The following is a 20,670-nucleotide window of genomic DNA, read 5'->3' as shown; positions in this document are numbered from 1 at the left end:
GTATGGTAACAATATTGGAAACAGCAAAAGTCATTTATGTTAATACGGTAATTAAATAAAATTTTATTAAGCTGCTTCTGAGAAATAAAACACAGGTATGATGGATTTATAAGAAATCTGCTGAGTAAGCAGTATGTGACGTATCATCGATGTGCGCATGCACATTACCATAAGGTAACCTGGATTTATGGGTACGACAGATAGTCATAACACCGGCTCTAACGGAGCCTGTGTCATTCAGCAGCGCTGCTGTTGCTCCTCCTACACTTTGGACTGAACCATGGTTCTATCAACATTGGGGGGGTGGGACCTAAATTTTTTTTTTCTTAGATGAATGGCAGATTTACTTTGTTCTTTGTTTATATTGCCTTTTTTATATTGATATTGTTTAAATACAAGGTTTTCTTTCATGATATCTTTGGTGTGGGGGGACAATTCTAGACTTTTCCAAGATTGGAAGTGTCCGGACCCCCGCGGCCCCCCCTGGAATTTACGCCTATGCTTATGGCCATGTCAATTTCAGCATTAGAAACAGACTTCTTCAAACTAGTCATTAAATCTTATCCTAAGGAAGGAATCTCAAGTCTCTCAGATGTTTTCTATAATTAGCTGTGGGGGTGATGTATAAAATCTGATGGTATTTTGAAAACCAGCTATTTATATCTTGGTTATCCCTACATCTTGTTCCCAGATTATTTCGGATCTCAAGTATAGTCTGATTAGCTATACTCTGTCCGAACTGGTGAGGTACCAACTTGCCAGTTTTCTCTCAAAGTTCATACAAATAGCTGCACAGCTTAGAGATAAGGTATTCAGCTTGTTTTGTTGATATAAGATTGTATTCAGTTTGTAATTATATAGTGAAAGGATCAGAAGAATTACTGTATTTAATATATCATTTATTATCTCGCCATTGATCAATGGTGCTGTTCTTTTCTATTGAGCACAAAGTTACATTTTTTGACCCTTCAAATGATGTAGTTAGGTTCATGTAAAAGAGTAACCTGTTGCTACTCACCTTTGTTAACAACTGAGGCTAAACAAGTTTGCTCCAACACTGACTTAGTTTTGTCTTAGAAAAATTAGGAAGATTCAGCATATTGTGTATCAACATGGGTGAGTGGATGAGAACTAGAGTGGGTGTCTGTTGAGATGGTGGGCTGCCCTATCTAAGAGCCTCCTGCTGGAAGTGACAGGGAAGATTGGTAAGGCCTTTAATGTGATGCAGTACCTGTCAAAGCATCCCATCAAGATAAGAACTAACCAATCACTGCCGGCAGACTAGGCTTTCTCTACACCTTCACTTTTATGGTCTATCTTGCATTCAAATTTCTTCTCAATCTGGGAAATACTTTTAATATGATTATAGAAATCTTTATTTCAGCAAAAATACCAACAAAAAAAACCTTACAGAACATGTTTCGAAGTCCTTTGTTGTTTCCAAAAAAGGATTCCTGAAATGTTTTCTATATATCTACATAGTATTTTCAACAATTCAACAACAAGGAACAGCAACATGTATTTAAATGTCCATTGTTCTTGACCGTATTGTCATATTCATTAAAGAAAGTATTCTACTTTAATTAGGAAGCTCAGAAAACAGCTTCATTGCTGGACAATCACTTAAAGAAACTCAGTGGTTCAGCTATTTTGCAATATTCTGGAAGTTTGTTCCAGATTTGTGGTGAAGCTGAATGCTGCTTCTCCATATATGGTTCTGTGGATGCAAAGCTGATCAGAACCAGAAGACCTGAGATGTCTGGAAGGTTGATACAATAACAGATCTTTAATGTATTGTGGTGCTATGCTGTTCAGTGACTTCTAAACTAACAACAGTATTTTAAAGTCTATTCTCTCAGTGGAAAGACTTTAGAACTGGGTGATGTGCTCTATCTTCCTGGTTTTAGTGAGAACGCCAGAAGCAGTATTCTAGAACCGCTGCAGCTAGAGGATTGATTTTTAAGGCAGACCTGTGAAGATGTTCATTTGGTGTTTAGTAATACATCAATGCAATTGGCTGTTTACCAACTGGTATTATAAACCAAATTTGACTGCATTGCAAAAGGACCAACCTGAAATGTATCTGAATATGAATCTGTCTATATGCTTACATATATATTTGATTATGTACTTGTTGCCTTGAAAGAAGATTCACAATATAAATAAAATTAACTTAAATTAAGAAGTTGGATGAAGTGTTTGGATTACAGGGTTCAAGTGGGCACATTATTCTTGCTGCCTTGGTATTTTCCGCCTATTACCGTCATCTATTATCCATGCATGTGTAACCTACACCTATGATATTCGTTTTAATTTTGGATTACGTAAAAACAAGAATAACGCAATGTTACAATTACATCAGTGAGAATGATGTACTACCATATTAAAAAATATGCAGAAATGAAGCCAAAATCACAGCATCAATGGACTTTAGGATCTTTTAAAGCGGAAGTCAAATTAACAACATTGTTTAAAACAGTTTCATTGACTGTCCATGGATGGTAGCACTTTTTATGCCTTTCAAAATATAATATTGGACTCAACCTCTTCATTAATAGATCGTCAGTTTCTGATGCTTAGGGAGTGGTACAGCATTCAATGAGAGAACCCTGAATGTCAATTAATGACAAGACGGGGGTACCCAAAATGTGACGCAGACCAAGCGAACATTTTTGATGAGAGGAAGTGAGAATGTTCTGGTGTGTAAATGCTGTAGCAGGGGTGAAAGCAGTTTTAAATTCTTGGGGAAACTATGACAAAAGTATACATAAATTGCTTCTTTGTGTGCTTGGATTTTCTGTGCTGATTAAATTTTTTGTGAAGTAATAAAAGCTGGGTAGCTCTTGAATTGCTATAAAATGGAGCTATATTTCTCTAATATTGACACCATGAGATGCTATGAGACCTAAATTCTGAACGTCATGGCATGGAGAGCATCCCAGTTTTCCATGTCTGGCATATAACCATTCATTTTAGCTTTTAAACTGGTTATATTGATCCTGTGTCCAGACAGAGGCATAATATTGACCTGCTTGTTCTGAAAATCCTGCACCCAAACACCCAAAACTCAAAGATAAAACTTTTAGTTTAATCTTTGAATCTTTCAGATTGTAGCTATGGTAACAAATCAATCTAATTGTCCTTTGAACTTTTACAAAGTAAACCTGCCGGCTCATTAAAATTGTAAATTTAAATGTTAAACTATTTCCACTTTGTCTTCCAAACATGGCGCCTCCTCACCATAACTGAAGTTACAAGCTCATCTTCTGAAGTTGGGATATTTTTCCTCCAAAATCTTCCAGAGGAATCACCTCAAACCAGATGTTGGACTGGATTTTATTTCAATGTCATTTGTGAATGTTAGAGCCTCATTTTTAACAGTGGAGCTGTAAAGATTGAAAAAGGTTATCATTTTGGAGAAAATCTCATCAACATCAATATTTCCACTAAATAAGAGGCAAAAAAATAGTTTGATAGAGGAAAGGCCTCTCAGACACTGAGCTCAAAGCAAGATGCCAGAGAGCACCAAACATTTTTTTTTAATATTAGACAATTGATTTAATTTCACATAATTATCACGGTAGAAGCCATCTGTTTGTTAAATACTTAATGAAACATATTTACCGTGTTTGATGTTTGTTGTAAAAGACGTATAGTCACAGACGAACGAGATAATCCAAGTTTGTCGTTTATTGAACATTCAGAAACTACAGTGCTGTAATGCGCCACAGCAAAGGTAAACAAAGGTAAAATTACCTGAAAGGTGATCAACTCAAAACCACTCCTACCTTTTTACTTTCTCTCTCTGTCATTTAAGCACACCCGTCTTGAAGGTTCCAGTGACTAAACATCTTGTTGAAACAGGACGTGAGCTGGAGTCTGTTTTAACTGGCTAATATTGCTGCAATTCACACCAACTTCAGAATGAAGAAATGGCTAAATATCAGACACTGAAAAAGAAAGACAACAGCTAAGCAGCATTCAAGGTTAGAGATAGAGGGAAATTAATCTTAAAATGCAGAGCAAAATTTGTTGGACTAAATTTCACCAATTTCAGTGTGGTACAAACCAAAGCTCTTTTAGCAGAACACCAATGTGATACCTGGCTCCATTCCAAAACATTTGCATAACAAGGGAGCAAGTTTCATTCAGTTTACAGGGATTTTCATATTAATATGTCTGAGGAAGTGAACTTGTGGGTTGGTAGCAGCCTCAGTAATTCCCTCAGCACAATCAATAGGAGTCTATGAGGCGTTTCAAAGTTAGGATAGAAAGATGGAAGAGGTGGGGGTGGGTCTATGAAATGTCCTGTTCATATTCAGCTTCTTCTTCAGAAAGTGGAGGATAAGCAGGGACAAGTTTTTTTTTTACACAAAGAAAAACTGAAATATGCAATATGCTGTCTGGGGCTTTGTGCCCCTAATAGGGTGACCCAAGGCAGACAGGTTTTAGATGAAGGACCAGACAAAGCGCAGCCTGAAGACCCTTTGGATCTGGTGTTCCCTCGCCTGGATGCGGGTCACCGGGGCCCCGCCCTAAAGTCAGGTCTGGAGGTGGGGCACGATGGCGAGCACCTGGTGGCTGGGCTTTTCCCAATGGAGCTCGGCCGGGCTCAGCCTGAAGAGGAGACATGGGTCCTCCTTCTCATGAGCTCACCACCTGTGAGAGGGGCCAAATGAGTGCAGTGTGGGATGGGTGGTGGCCGAGGGAGGGGGCCCTGGCGGTCCGACCCTCGGTTGCAGAAGCTGGCTCTTGGGACATGGAATGTCACCTGTCTGGTGGGGAAGGAGCCGCAGCTAGTGTGTGAGGTTGAGAAGTTTCAGCCAGAAATAGTCGGCCTCACCTCAACGCATGGCTCTGGTTCTGGAACCAGTCTCCTTGAGAGGAGCTGGACATACTTCCGCTCTGGAGTTGTCCATGGTGAGAGGCGCCGGGCAGGACTGGGTATACTTGTTGCCCCCATCTCGGTGCCTGTACGTTGGGGTTTACCCTGGTGAACGAGAGGGTAGCCTCCCTCTGCTTATGGGTGGTGGGACGGGTACTGACTGTTGTGTTTACGCACCAAATGGCAGTTCAGATTACCCACCCTTTCTGGAGTTCTATGATGGGGTACTGGAGAGTGCCCGTCCTGGGGACTCCCTTGTTCTGCTGGGGGACTTCAATGCTCACATGGGCAATGACAGCAAGACCTGGAAAGGCGTGGTTGGGGGGAATGGCCCGGTGCGGTTTTTCTGTGGAATTTTCTTCAACCGCCACGGGGCTCTTTAGTAGGAGGTGAATCATTGGAAGTCAAAATTGGAAATCAAAGAAGAAAGCGCTAATTTTCATTTAGAACAAACACATGCTAGCAGCAGGCACAACGGAGAAATTTCTTCAAACTCATACCCCCTCATCATGGAAACCACACGAAGACGTTCATATGATGCCACTTTTAAGTTGAGGTCTATCAATCTGGCAGTACAGGAGGGAAACAGAGTTGCTACACGTAAGCTCAGTGTGAACAGATACATGGTTTGGTGTTAGAGACAGAGGGCTGCATCCTTGTGAAAGGGTTAGCCGGTGCGTTATGGACCGGTGATTCAGCCCTTGGAGGAGCTTTTACGCTCGCCTCATAGTCATGTAGCATGTTGGTTTGTTTTTATTTTATTCTTTGCGGCAACAGAATGCATATGAAATGCTTTGTCTTCTTAAAGTCAGGTGGAGTTGCTGTGTGGCTACATGGAAATCAGAACAGCTCGTCCCATAAAGCGCCCTCAACCAAAACAGTCTCGGGGGCGCTTATTAAAAACTCAATAGACATGAAATGGACAAGCCACTAAAGCCACATAAATTAAGTCTTCAGTTTGTCCCTCCACATCCAGCAGCAAAAATCCATAGTGCTGCGGATCTAGCTCATCATGCAGGGCAGGTCCAATAATGGAGGCCTTGAGTAGAATTTGATTTAGGGGCTCCTTTACCTGCTAAGAACATGAGCACTACTAAATCCATTTAATCATGAATTTAGTGAAATCTGAGAGAGGGGGGCTAGTTTAATTGGCTGAGCAGTCAATTATAATTGTAGTTTACTAAGACGTATTTGTGAACAAACACCCAAAACTCAAAGATAAAACTTTTAGTTTAATCTTTGAATCTTTCAGATTGTAGCTATGGTAACAAATCAATCTAACTATGAAGACTGTCCTTTGAACTTTTACAAAGTAAACTTGCCAGCTCATTAAAATTGTAAATTTAAATGTTAAACTATTTAAAATTGTTTAATTTGTCGATGCTGAAACCATTAAATCAAATTTAACTACATTGATATTCTCTTATTTTATTTATGCCATGGGCCGGTTCTAAATGTGATCAGCATTACGTCATGCTTTTCGATCCACTAACTCAGAGGTTCCCAAACTGTGGGGCGCGCCCCCTAGTGGGGGCACCGAGCCATTGCAGGGGGGGAGCGGGAAGCTTCTGGATTAAAAAATAAAAAAAATTAAACATGAACGCTGTATGCACTGGGTTTTTACCTTAAAATGGCCAACTCTCTGTTATTCCACTGTCAATTTGATACAGTAGGTACTCCCGCACTTCCCATATCTGTGTCCTCTGTCACTTTTATCAGCAGTTAAAACTGTTTAATCCACTGTTAACATGTCGTAACCTGTTTTTCCGAGCCGCCTTTAAACGCAACATGAGCGCTATGACACTCGCGCTGGGCTTACAGCAGTTAAGGAGACCTGCTGCTGCTGTGCAGAGCTACAGGTGTGTGTTAGAATCATGGCAACAAACCAGCAAAACGCAAAGAACTTTTCAGAGTTTTCCCCCCAAACTAACAGACTGTTGAGTAAAGCTGTTGGATGCAGGTAAAGATAGCTAAAAGATGACTAGATAGCTAATATCAATACAGCACCTTAAGCTTGTTAACAAGTAGCTTGTAGGCTACTGGTGTTGTTTATGTTCAGCTACGATTAATTTTGCCCCCAAAAAAGTTGACCCCCCCCCCATTGCTCGTCTGGAGTCGTGGCTGAGTATAACAGGGAGTCTCTAAGAATCCACTCCCCACCCCCTTCGGTCACACACATCGTTCAACCAGACAGCTATTTGTAAGCCATTGAGGGGGGGCCAGAAATAGTTTGGAAACCACTCGGGGGGGCCCAGGAGAAAAAGTTTGGGAACCACTGCACTAACTGATAATTTAATTTGGATTCAACAGAAGTGCAAATAATTGATATTTATTTTAATTGTATTTTTTTGATTTGTTGTTTTTAATTAGTTGTGGGTTTAAGTATTGTCAGCAGTGTCTTTCAGAAACAGGTGATATTTTACATTTCTTGTCAACTTAAAATCTTTTAATACAAAACCCCGGTGGGCCACCTCGGTGGCTCGACTACCAGGCTTAGCAAGTTTACTGGGGGAAACCCTGTAATTCCAGTAAAAAGTTCTTTTGCAGTTTCAGTGTTTTGTTAAAGTACACAAAGACCAGAAATCTGTAATTCTGAATTTATGTGTAATACATCATAATTTAAAGATGTGCATGCTACTGCGATGATAGGCGTCTGGCCAGACAACATTTTACTTTGCTTCTGTATAACATTGCAAAGGATTACACACAATATTGTGTTCAGCATGGACACATCCTCAACATGTCACATTGTGAAAATTGGTGGAAGAGCAACACAATTGTCCTTGATAATGAAGTGACTTATTTAGTTTGGGTTCCCTTAATAATGTGGGAGAGAATAAAAACAGTAGATGACTTCAAATGACTTTAAATCTTCAGTCAAGCTGACTGAAAATTGTTGTTTAGGGTTAACATGTATGGATTTTTTATTTTTTTAATGAAAAACTATCCAGGCTGAAAATGTGCAATCTGTTTGCACAAAAAAAAAAAAAAAAAAAAACACCCCCTTGCCCCCCAAAAAAACAATCCCGATGTTTGAAACTTCTGAAGTGCAGTAGAGCCTTAAGAGGTGTTAAGGTGTATAAAGAGCCCAGTCAGCCCTTCTTCAGTAATATCAGCTAAACCACCTGATAAATGGGCTGTGAACCAAGTAAACAGCGGTCACATGTACAGCCCAGTTTTCAATTACCTTGCCGTTAACCTTACCAAAAACGTCTTGGTAGCTGCTCAGCCCATCCTGCCCCCGTTTCATTCTCTTCCACACTGCTGTCTTTAACAGCAGTGTCCAACTGTTCTACACACATTTCTCAAAACCTGACACATGGAAGAAATATGTTCTATACTTCTACAAAGCAAAGTTAAATTCTTTATATTAATGAACTACATGTCAACCTTGTGCTTTTAAGCTCCATTAATGATTACTTGCTTCTTGATTTTACCTCTCTTCAGGGTTTTTCACCAATACCGCTGAATCTATGGTAATGAGATACAGCTGCCAGTCATGGATTACAGGTCAGGTGAGGGAGACAATAACAATCATTTATTGAAGTTACTAGTAAGTGAAATGAGAGTAATGCATATTCATATTTGAACTCTCATTGTGATGTCATTTACTCTGGATGATGTTCTATAAGCTTCTGTGATTTTAATAAATTTATTATAGAAATAGCCCTGGAAATTTCACAATGTATCTTACAGACTGTACTGTCATCTTGATATGTTTGCTAATCTCAAACCTACACAAGCTCCCAGGTGCTCAGTGCAATTTTTCAAAAGGGTTTCATAAACCGGATGCAGGGCGAGTCATGTCATTCAGTGTCAGGGACAGAAATAGTGGACTTTGTACATGGAAGAAATTGTAGGGTCAACATGTAATTCAAAGAACACAGGGCTTAAAGAAAAAAAAAATCCTGAGCCTGAAACTTATAGTTATGATAACAATTTACTATAGCACTGCTATTGCCACAGTTTAATAAGAAGTGTCTTTGAATAGTGCAACAATTGCTTCTAACAGTACAATTAACAAGCTAAAAACTGAAACTTAAATAAGACTTCAGTACATTTCAACTCAAAACAAAATGTAAAATGTCTGTGCCCTAAAGGTTTGCCTTACAGGCAAAAGTCCCTCAACATTATACAAGAGTCCTTTCAGTCAATGTTTTAGCAAGTAATTTAGAACATGCAACATTACCAACTAGATCAGTGTTTCTCAACCTATTTCAGCCCAGCGCCCCCCACCAAAGAATTTGTAGGTTACTTTGCACCGATTATTATTTTATCATTAATATTACTATCACTATTGTAGATGTTTTGATTTTTATGCTTGTTTCTGTATTTATCATCAAAAATAATTTCCCAGAGAACAAAAAAGTAATGGGAATAGAAATTATTTTCACAGGCGTCTACGAAAAATGCAATGAACATTTAACTTAAAATCGGTAGGCCTAACAGCAGCCAGTCAGAGTGGAAAAAATATTCTTGTTCTTGCTCTTTATCTGGTCATTTATACAAATGACCAGATAAAAGATGTTCAACATGCCAGTTTAAACTTTGATCTATTTGCAAACGACTGAGCTCTGCAACTACATTAATCATAACTCTTCTTCTCTTCAGTGTTTCTGTTGGTTTCTGGTGGTGCAGCTCTGTGCTGCCTTCAGGAGAATGGGACATCAGAGTATCATCCATAAAACTTCACCCACATGGCATTTATTGTGCAAACCAGAGCTTTCAGTGGAAAAACAAAAGTTCCAGGTCCTTTTAATGCCATACAGACATGAGACAGAAACATGGATTATATCTTTATATAGACCTGTCTATTGATTTATAACTTTAGTAAAATAGTAAAACTTAATAGTAAAACTATTAAGTTTTACTGGACAGAAATTACAAAGAACAAATCTGGTTCTTAATCAAATCCTAATGAGTCAAATTGAAAGTCTCATGGAGTCACCAGCCTCATGACATTAACACTGACATGAAAATAATATTGAAGAAATAAATATATCAAATCTAATGAAAAACATAAATAAGTGATAAGTTCTTTACTGTTATGGTCTGTAAGATATATTTATTCTCAGTACTAGATGTGGTCTCAACAAACCCATGACACTTCAACAATATTTTACCTTTTATCTGGAAATAGTGTCTGTTTATTCTTGCCATACAGTCTCTGTATTAATTATTGCTCTAAAGGTCTTGCCATACCAGTTTATTCCTCTGTATTTACTTTAGTTTCTTAGTTTATTCTTGCATTTTGTTCTTCATTCATTTCCCATTTAGTTTCCTTTCATTAGTTTTATCCTCTCTTGGTTTGTTGCTGTGTCCACTTTAGTTTCTTTCCTGTTGCTAAATTTATTTGATCGTTTATTGACACTCAGTAATTTTCACTCATCACCTGCTGCGCCTCCTAATCATCATGTGATTCACATCATGTGTTGATTTTCCACAGTTCAGCGTCGGATTCTCTGTTTTTATGCCATAATTCACGTCTAGTTTGTCGCTCCGTTTTATGTCCCGCTTCTCCTGTTTCAGAGTTTTGCCAATGTGCACGTCTTTTACCCACAAAACCTAAGGTGCAGGGAGGGGGAAGGCAGACTGACATAAATCTTTTAAACCAACGAAAACAATTTCTGCATTCTGATTATTGAAATTTAAAAGTGCTGTGTTGTTCTATCACTCCCGTTTCATACCGGTCCACTTACAGCTCCGGTGTTAATGCTATAAAATGAACGCTCTCTATCATGGTAACACCCATGGAGGGATTTCTTTATTTAACTTGGTTCATTTTTCAGAGTGATACAAAGCGAGGGTATCGTGATTTTAGTAATTACATGTTTATGACAGCGATTTTCTGTTGTCCTTCCATGGAAGTGGGCAGCATCCAGACGGACAATAAAACACTTTTTAATATAAGTTGCTGCTTTGACATGATCACAGAACTGCCAAAACATATGTACAAAAATCCTCAATAAAACATAAAATATTAGAAAATCTGACACCAGACAAAGTGAATCACAGCAACGTCATCAGCCGGTGTAACGCTGACCTGATGGTGAAGCTACTAGCAGGAGCGGAGCTGCGCCAAAAGCTACAAACACTGAATAGAATAAGAGCTGCCATCGATACAGTTGCAGCCAGGCATGATTTAATGTTACACAATACAGTTTTACCAAGTTGCTCAAAGTCTAAACTGGTATTGTTGTGCATTTAAGGTGTAAAGTTTACCTTCGACCAAACGCCCCCCAAAGACATCCCAGCGCCCCCCTTTTGTAAAAATGTCCGCCAACTTTCCGTCCTGTCCCCCTTCCTCTAGCCATGCCCAGCGCCACTTGTTTTTAATTCCTTTCTCAAGTAAACGTGTTTCTTTACCGGATGAGACAAACTCCATCTTCTTTCCTATCGCATTTGATTTAATCGTCGAACCGAACGCACGCGCTTGTTTTCTACAAACCGCTTTACAGTCACTGGTCAAGAACACGGGAGCTAGAATTCTGATTGGCAGACATCTTTGTCTATTATCTACAGTTTAGTAGAGGGGGTCCGTTTGGTCCAATGCTCGCTTTGCTTGAAAGTCTGGCCCCCAGACGGAGCTCTTTACGCCTAAGTTTCAAACGTCTGACTAAATAAATCTTCCTTATTTTAATTGTAAGTAGTTCTTTAAATGTCCTGTGAGATGATATACTTACCCATGTATCCTTAACAACCGGAATATCCATCAAGTTATTTTCGCAATTTACTGTCTATTAAACGAGTGCCCTCCGGATTAATTACACTTTCTGCAGCTGCAGCTGTGAAGTTGTCGTATTAACCCAATATTTGCTGGAAAGTGCAACGTCTCCCCTTTCAGAAACCGTTGGAATTTTTCAGATAGCGCTAAGTGTGGCGGAATTATGGTACTGCAAATTTAGATGTGTCGCCTCCGGTCTAGAAGGGTCCGAGAGACTATAGTTTGATTGAGGCGGACCGTTTTGTCAAAAGCCGGAAATCGGGCCCCCGGTCTGAGCTCTTTAAGCCCTGAGAACATGATGCATGATTTAATCCTTGACTGTCTATGCATTCCAAAATTATCAATCACAAGCTCTTTTCCCTTTCTCCATTTATCACTTTACACCCACAGACTGACATGTGACAGCAGTTCATCAAGATGTGATATTGGACTTCACAGCATGCACCAGCCGACAAGCCTGGCTAAATTTGCATGATGATTATAACATGTGGAATATCCAGGCTGGCTCCAGCATAAACACATGCCAGTCATCATTGTGAGAAATCTTTACTTTTTTTAAGCAAGGTGCCAGCGTAGGTTGGGATTAATGTTGTCGATGAAAAGCGTCTCATGGACCGCTGAGGCACTTTTCTGTCTAATATATCACGGCAGTCTCATAGCAAAACATAAACGAATAATAAAACTAATCTGATAAATACACAATCAAATGATTCTGTTTCTCATTACCATGTAAAAGTGATTGGGCTAGACAGAAATAAAGTAAATATCACCTTGACTATTTTCAACTATAATTGCAATTTGTTATATTGCAATTCAAGAGCATCTATATTACTTCTCTTTTCTCATTTCATCAGGTAAGCTTTTACTCAGGTGAGACAACTGTAGTGGGAGAGACGAGCAGAGCTGGGTTTTTTAGTAGCAGTAGGGAGACAGTAAAAATCCGACTGCAAAACATTAGCAGCGCTTCAGTATTACTGCAGATTCATAGCACTGAGAAGTGGAAAGTAAAGCTTTGTTTATACTAGTAAAAGAGCAATAAATAATCACAAGAGCAGATTGTTCACACAATGTGAAGGTCCAGCACGATTTGGACGATGTACCAAAAGTGGTTCTCATTCTCAAAGTTGGTTGATGAAAATGACATAATTTTGTTCTCAGCTTTATGTCTACACACACTATCTTGTCACAACCCCCTGGTGAACGTTTTGCCCCATGCTGCATGTAAAACTATTGTGTAAATTTTGAGAGTGTTTGTTGATGCGGAAAACCGCATTTACTCAACTTCCAGAAGGCACTTTTCAGCCACATAGTAGGATGGATAGTTGTGAGGAGCAATTGGTTGTGAGAAATTATGCACTGTTATACCAAAACACTAAACTCAACCTGCTTGGCTCTGGTCCAATGCGGTGAGTGAACATCACGATGACGACTTATGTTTTTTGGGTTTTTTGGCTTCAGGTAACAAGGGGAAAAAATGTAGATGTTAACTCCTTCAAATTTATTTCAATTAAAGCAGGCAGCATAGTTCATAAAAAATACACATGAATAATTGTTATGATTAAAACGCAAGGCACTTATAGCAAGTATTTCTAAAAACCAAAAAGAAAGTTCCTATGTGTAAAGTGACAGCGTTGAATGCAATACATCAGATACATGAGTCACGCAGCATAGCAGAAACTGACCTGTCTGATAGTTCTTGCCACCAGGCTCTCTAGTACTGGTCCTCGATCTTCATGTAGAAGATGAACTTCATCGAGGATCAGGAGACGCACAATTTGAGAGAGAGCGACGTCTCCAACACTTTTCCTTGTCACAACATCCCACTTCTCTGGAGTTGTCACCAGCATCTAAAACAAGGGTGAACACATAGGTGACTGTTCAAACACTACATTTAGGCAGAAATCAAGACTGGAAACAAAGCAATCTATTCATAGCAGTAGGCAAGAGGATGGTAAACTTCAGACAACTTTGTACAACTCAGTCTCCAATATTATGGTAGGTATTCACAAACCTGTAACCAGTTTGAACTGTAAGGCCTAATACTGTAAGGTTACAGAGTGAATGCGATACAGTAAAGAGATACCAGCTGTAAAGGGCTGCTGGAGCTCTGAGAGTGAAGGTATCATCTTTTTTTTCCAGTGTTCCAGTTAGATCAGTATAGTCTGATGCCTTTATTGATATTCTGAGTGTAGTACTTTAAAACACTGAATTTTGACAATGGGTAGGCATAGCTATTACCATAACAGGCTTCTAGGCTTTCCTTTGCCAAAGGACAAAGCTATGGGTCAAGGTTTCATGTCTATGGTGGAACTATAATTTGAAACACACTCAAATAGACTCAACCAAAAAAATCCAGTATTGGCTTCTAAATCCCGTCCTAAATTTTAGACAGATAGTAAGAAATGCCTGACTAAGTCACCTTTGTGTTCTGCCAAATTCCAGATACAATTGAAACCAGATATTTGCATACATTTCATAAAAAGACACATTTTTTCCCACTGTTAAATCAAACTTCTCTTATTTTAGGTCAGTCAGCATGAAAATGGATGGATGGATGGATGAATGCCAGAAAACTTAGCAATTTTTTTAGAGATTGTTTTGAAGTTTTCTATGAATTCACAAGTTAACATACATTTGGTCAGTAATTGCCTTTACGTGCTTTTGATGATATATGATCTATTCATTAGGATAGATCAGCACATTTCACTTGCTACTTTATATGTATTGCTCAATGATGTGACTTAAAAATAACAATGGTTTTTAGCTGTGCAGTATCCTTGAGTGTCCTGAAAAGTGCTTTCAAATAATAATAATAATAATAATAACCCCAGCATTGCCACTATTTAGATTAGAAATTGCATTGTCCATCCAGGATATTTTGTGAATCAAAGAAAAGAGGAGAGGTTGAAGGAAATCTGTTAATTTTAAAGTGAGGTACAATAGGTTGTCATCGGCTTATACATGAAATGAAATATTGTATATCCTAATGGTGCTTCTGAGTGCAGGGTTTCCCCCAGTGGCGGCCGCCATGCTTTACTAGCCCCGCCACCAGGCTAAGCGTTGCTTGTTTACGTTTCTAGGGGAAAAAAAATTTAAAAATATATATATATACTGCTCAAAAAAATAAAGGGAACACTTAAACAACACAATAAAACTCCAAGTAAATCAAACTTCTGTGAAATCAAACTGTCCACTTAGGAAGCAACACTGATTGGCAATCAATTTCCCCTGCTGTTGTGCAAATGGAATAGACAACAGATGGAAATTATTGGCAATTAGCAAGACACACTCAATAAAGGAGTGGTTCTGCAGGTGGGGACCACAGACCACTTCTCAGTACCTATGCTGTCTGGCTGATGTTTTGGTCAGTTTTGAATGTTGGTGGTGCTTTCACACTCGTGGTAGCATGAGACGGACTCTACAACCCACACAAGTGGCTCAGGTAGTGCAGCTCATCCAGGATGGCACATCAATGCAAGCTGTGGCAAGAAGGTTTGCTGTGTCTGTCAGCGTAGTGTCCAGAGGCTGGAGGCGCTACCAGAAGACAAGCCAGTACACCAGGAGACATGGAGGAGGCCGTAGGAGGGCAACAACCCAGCAGCAGGACCGCTACCTCCACCTTTGTGCAAGAAGGAACAGGAGGAGCACTGCCAGAGCCCTGCAAAATGACCTCCAGCAGGCCACAAATGTGCATGTGTCTGCACAAACGGTTAGAAACCGACTCCATGAGGATGGTATGAGGGCCCGACGTCCACAGATGGGGGTTGTGCTCACAGCCCAACACCGTGCAGGACGCTAGGCATTTGCCAGAGAACACCAGGATTGGCAAATTTGCCACTGGCGCCTTGTGCTCTTCACAGATGAAAGCAGGTTCACACTGAGTACATGTGACAGACGTGACAGAGTCTGGAGACGCCGTGGAGAGTGGTCTGCTGCCTGCAACATCCTTCAGCATGACCGGTTTAGCAGTGGGTCAGTAATGATGTGGGGTGGCATTTCTTTGGAGGGCCACACAGCCCTCCATGTGCTCACCAGAGGTAGCCTGACTGCCATTAGGTACCGAGATGAGATCCTCAGACCTCTTGTGAGACCATATGCTGGTGCGGTTGGCCCTGGGTTCCTCCTAATGCAGGACAATGCTAGACCTCATGTGGCTGGAGTGTGTCAGCAGTTCCTGCAAGATGAAGGCATTGAAGCTATGGACTGGCCCGCCCGTTCCCCAGACCTGAATCCGATTGAGCACATCTGGGACATCATGTCTCGCTCCATCCACCAACAACACGTTGCACCACAGACTGTCCAGGAGTTGGCGGATGCTTTAGTCCAGGTCTGTGAGGAGATCCCTCAGGAGACCAGCCGCCACCTCATCAGGAGCATGCCCAGGCGTTGTAGGGAGGTCATACAGGCACGTGGAGGCCACACACAATACTGAGCCTCATTTTGACTTGTTTTAAGGACATTCCATTAAAGTTGGATCAGCCTGTAGTATGTTTTTTCACTTTAATTTTGTGTGTGGCTCCAAATCCAGGCCTCCATTGGTTAATAAATTTGATTTCCATTGATGATTTTTGTGTGATTTTGTTGTCAGCACATTCAACTTTGTACAGAACAAAGTATTCAATGAGAATATTTCATTCATTCAGATCTAGGATGTGTTATTTGAGTGTTCCCTTTATTTTTTTGAGCAGTGCATATATATATATATATATATATATATATATATATATATTTTTTTTTTTTTTTTTTTAAAGTCGGACTGCAAGCATCTCTGTTGCTCTTAGCATTTCACTAGCAGAGCAGATTTATTCCTAAAGGATAGGTTTATAATAGGTTTATAGTTTATACATTTAAACACGACAGGGCGGACTAATTACACAGCTGGCCCCTCTGCGCTTTGCCTCGCGCGCTGCCGCTGCCTTACCTCAGCAGGATCGCGCTCGTCTCCTTTCACTCAAATTGGACACAGGCTGACCTTTATGGATATTTACATAAACCTACTGTGAGGAATTATGATCCTTTGGAGAACTCTAGGTAAGAGTTTAAAACCTGCCACGTTACCTCTGGTTGTGCAGCTCAATGTGAACCGCAGGAATCGAATTCAGAGGTCGCATTGTGGAGTAGTGAGAATGATTTATCTTTGTAAACGAACAATTATATGCGGCGTTTACATCTCAACACACTGCCCAGCGTGTCTCTGTGTCCGTCTTCCCTGTAAAGTTTATGTCTGTGGACCCGGTTGGCCAGAGAGTTTGTGGATAACGAGCAGCGCTAACCTTATCATACAGGTTCAGCCCGGTGAGGAGCTTTCGCGCTCTCCTCGGAGTCACGCATCACGCTGATTTTATATTATTTTATTATTATTTTTAGTATTTTTCCGGTTACACAATGCATAAAATGCGTTGTCTACTTAGAGTTAATGCGCGCGGCCGCACGGAGACGTTTTCCTGTAACATATACCGTGTTTCCTCGAAAGTAAGACAGTGTCTTACTTTCTTTTTATCCCCAAAAGCCCCACTATGTCTTACTTTCGGGGTATGTCTTATATTCGAAAAAAATTGTCGAATTTTTTGTTTTAACCACAAAATTAACATTTATTAACAACCTTAACAGTATTGTATTCACCACAAAACAGTTTTATAAAAGGAAGTGCAGGGGACGGCGCGGTGACGTATGGAGAGGGGGATGGCGCGGTGACGTATGGAGAGGGGGACGGGCAGGAGGCGGCGCGCAGCTAGATGAGAGGGAGGTGTGTTCCCGAAAGTAAGACATCGGCTTATATTAGCCTACCCCCCTGAAACCCCAGATACGTCTTACAATCGGGGGTGTCTTACTATCGGGGAAACACGGTAATTACACAGTAATACTTTTACATTTCCTGTCAACTTAACATCTTTTAATACAAAAACATGGTGGACCGCCTCGACACCCCGACCACCGGGCTTAGCAAGTTTTCTGGGGGAAACCCTGGAGTGGGATCATATAGTTAAAAACTGATTGGCCCTCTTACTTATTTGGAATGCTTATTTGAAGATGAGGTCAACCTCTAAATGGCTAAGCCACTGATAAAGCATTCTTACAGACATTAAAGAAATGTATGGTCTACTATATCAAATAGAGATGAGGTAGGAAAATCTACACTGCATTGTCACCAAAGTCTGCAGGTAGCAGCATAGGTAAGCAGCTTCAGTAGAGCAGCTTTAATGTGCCCTAAAACCACACTATCAAGATTACAGTATCTTGGTGGGGTTGTAAAAATGGAAGTATTTTTATAAATCTTAAAAGATGAAGCAGGAGCCAGGAATGCAGTTTTTACTGATAAATGTGCTTTTGCTTAATCTGTAGACGCTATTCCTGCTTATTTACATCTGCTTAGTAAATGAAATTGGACCATTGCATGTAATATAAATGTAAAGATGAGGTCCTTGCAGGGATAGTTGGAGCAGTTGGTTGGTCAATAAAAATGCCCTCCTTCTCTCCCTCCATCCAGTTCCGCTTATAAAGAGTTGGGTCGAAGGGATAGCAGCATAAGTATGGAGGCCCAGACTTCCCTCTTCCCAGCCATTTGTTCCAGCTCTTCTGGAAGAATCACCAGGCGTTCCCAGGCCAGCCGAGAAACATAGTCCCTCCAGCGTGTCCTGGGTTTTCCAGTGGGACGTGCCCAGAACACCTCACCAGGGAGGCGTCCAGGAGGCATCCTGACCAGACGCCCAAACCACCTCAACTGGCTCCTCTTGACATGGAGGAGCAGTGGCTCTACACTGAACCTTCCGGATGACCAAGCTTCTCACCCCATCTCTAAGGGAGAGCCCATTCAACCTACGTAGAAAATTCATTTTGGCCGCTTGTATCCAGAGGCCATTGACCTGGGTCAATGGCTCAGTCTTTCGGACATGACCCAGAGCTCATGACCATAGATTAGGGTAGACTTTGTCTGGTTCCTCACCTAGGACCTGTCTATTGACCCAACCAGAGACATGAAACCCTTACAGCATAACTTCTACACTGTAACAACTGCATCATGAAAATCCAGTAAGGTGGCTGGGTTTTGAAAATACAGCTCTTTTCTGTGATCTGAAATGCAGATGGAAAGTATATGGGACGTGATTGGACCGCTGGATCACGTGCGGAAATTTACAGCTGTACTGTAAATTTTTAATGTACAGTTGCATTGTGGGATATTTACTGGCTGGAGGCAAAAGTTCACAGGCTAGAGAGCGGGGCCAAAAATGACTTTCACCGGGTAAGTACTTTTTAAAAAACACTATTGTAGTTTTGTGTTTGTGTAAGAAAATATATTTTATGTGGTTATATTGAGCTACATTCGCTTGTTTGCTTAAGCTAACTTCAGTTATTTCTCAGCTAGCATTATGTGCAACACAATTGCTCTATAGCTCAGTTCACCTAGAATATGCAGATGGCTATATTCTGGTCTTTTTGTGGAAGTTGTTTGAGGGTAGGATGCCTCACCTGTTTTTTTTCCTCTCACATAGGACTGTCAACGTTAACGCTTTAGCGTAGGCGATTAACCTGAACATTTTAAGGCTAACGCCAGTAATATTAAAATATTACATAAAGCAGACCTATCGAACCATCTATTTTGACATCAAAGCCTCTCTCCTGCAGAGGGTTATCTAGTTCACAGCAACATTTTACACACCGGGGAGCTAAGAACAGTGAAATACATTTTCAGCGACACCAGACGGCAACAAGAGTTTCAACTTTCTTGTATTGGGTGTTGCCAACGTTGTGCACATCTAGTATACTAGCCCGCAATTTCATGTGCACGAATTACACTGGTCTTCGCTGGCTGGATGAGGACAATAGAGTGTCATCACAGGAAATGAAGGTAGAAGAACATTTCTAAACCAACGTTTAAAACAAACTGACTTTCTATAAAGACCCCTTCTGAAGACCCCTTATGATGGAGAATAACTTTGGACCTGGTTTTCCATCGCCCGGACGCGGGTCACCGGGGCCCTACTCTGGAGCCAGGCCTGGAAGTGGGGCACGATGGCGAGCGCCTGGTGGCCGGGCTTTTACCCACGGAGCCCAGCCAGGCTCAGCCCGAAGAGGAGACGTGGGTCCCCCTTCCGATGGGCTCACCACCTGTCCGAGGGGCCAAAGGGGTCAGGTGCATTGTGCTATAGGCGGCAGCCGAGGGAGGGGACCCTGGCGGTCTGATCCTCGGCTGCAGAAGCTGGCTCTTGGGACGTGGAACGTCACCTCTCTGGTGGGGAAGGAACCGGAGCTAGTGTGCGAGGCTGAGAGGTTCCGGCTAGAAATAGTCGGCCTCACCTTGACACATGGCTCTAGTTCTGGAACCAGTCTCCTTGAGAGGGGCTGGACGTACTTCCACTCTGGAGTTGCCCACGGTGAGAGGCGCCGGGCTGGAGTGGGCATACTTGTTGCCCCCCATTTGGGCGCCTCTACGTTGGGGTTCACCCCGGTGAACGAGAGGGTAACCTCCCTCTGCCTACGGGTGAGGGGACGGGTTCTGACTGTTGTTTGTGCTTACGGGCCAAACGGCAGTTCAGATTACCCACCCTTCTTGGAGTCAGAGGGAGTACAGGAGAGTGCCCCACCCTTGTTCTACTGGGAGACTTCAACGCTCACGTGGGCAATGACATTAAGACCTGGAGAGGCGTGGTTGGGAGGAACGGCCCCCCCGATTTGAATCAGAAGTTCTGTTGTTGGACTTCTGTGCTCGTCACGGATTGTCCATCACCAACACCATGTTCAGGCATAAGGGCGTCCATATGTGCACTTGGCACCAGGACGCCCTAGGCTGCAGTTCGATGATTGACTTTGTCATTGTCTCATCGGATTTGCGGCCGTATGTCTTGGACACTCGGGTGAAGAGAGGTGCGGAGCTGTCCACTGACCACTACCTGGTGATGAGTTGGCTCCGGTGGTGGGGGAGGAAGCCGGTCAGACCTGGCAGGCCCAAATGTGTAGTGAGGGTCTGCTGGGAACGTCTGGCGGAGTCCCCTGTGAGACGGAGCTTCAACTCTCATCTCCGGCAGAACTTCGAGCACGTCCCGGGGGAGGTGGGGGACATTGA

At 41.5% G+C, this 20,670-nt stretch overlaps 1 protein-coding gene across 4 annotated transcripts in view; it reads right to left on the bottom strand.

Moving 5' to 3' along the window:
- ascc3 (activating signal cointegrator 1 complex subunit 3) overlaps nucleotides 1-20,670 on the bottom strand; it is a 368,031-nt gene that overhangs the window by 206,478 nt on the left and 140,883 nt on the right. For all 4 annotated transcript variants that reach the window (XM_008432857.3, XM_008432855.2, XM_081597178.1 and 1 more), the window contains one exon: nucleotides 13,292-13,456. In XM_008432857.3, coding sequence (XP_008431079.2) covers nucleotides 13,292-13,456 — 165 coding nt within the window. The remainder of the gene's footprint in view (nucleotides 1-13,291; nucleotides 13,457-20,670) is intronic.

This window comes from Poecilia reticulata, chromosome 16 (assembly GCF_904066995.2).
Source record: "Poecilia reticulata chromosome 16, P_reticulata-male-v2, whole genome shotgun sequence".
NCBI classification, from domain to species: domain Eukaryota; kingdom Metazoa; phylum Chordata; class Actinopteri; order Cyprinodontiformes; family Poeciliidae; genus Poecilia; species Poecilia reticulata.
The sequence above is the reverse complement of the archived record's forward strand: the minus strand, read 5'-3'. Positions and strand labels throughout refer to the sequence as shown.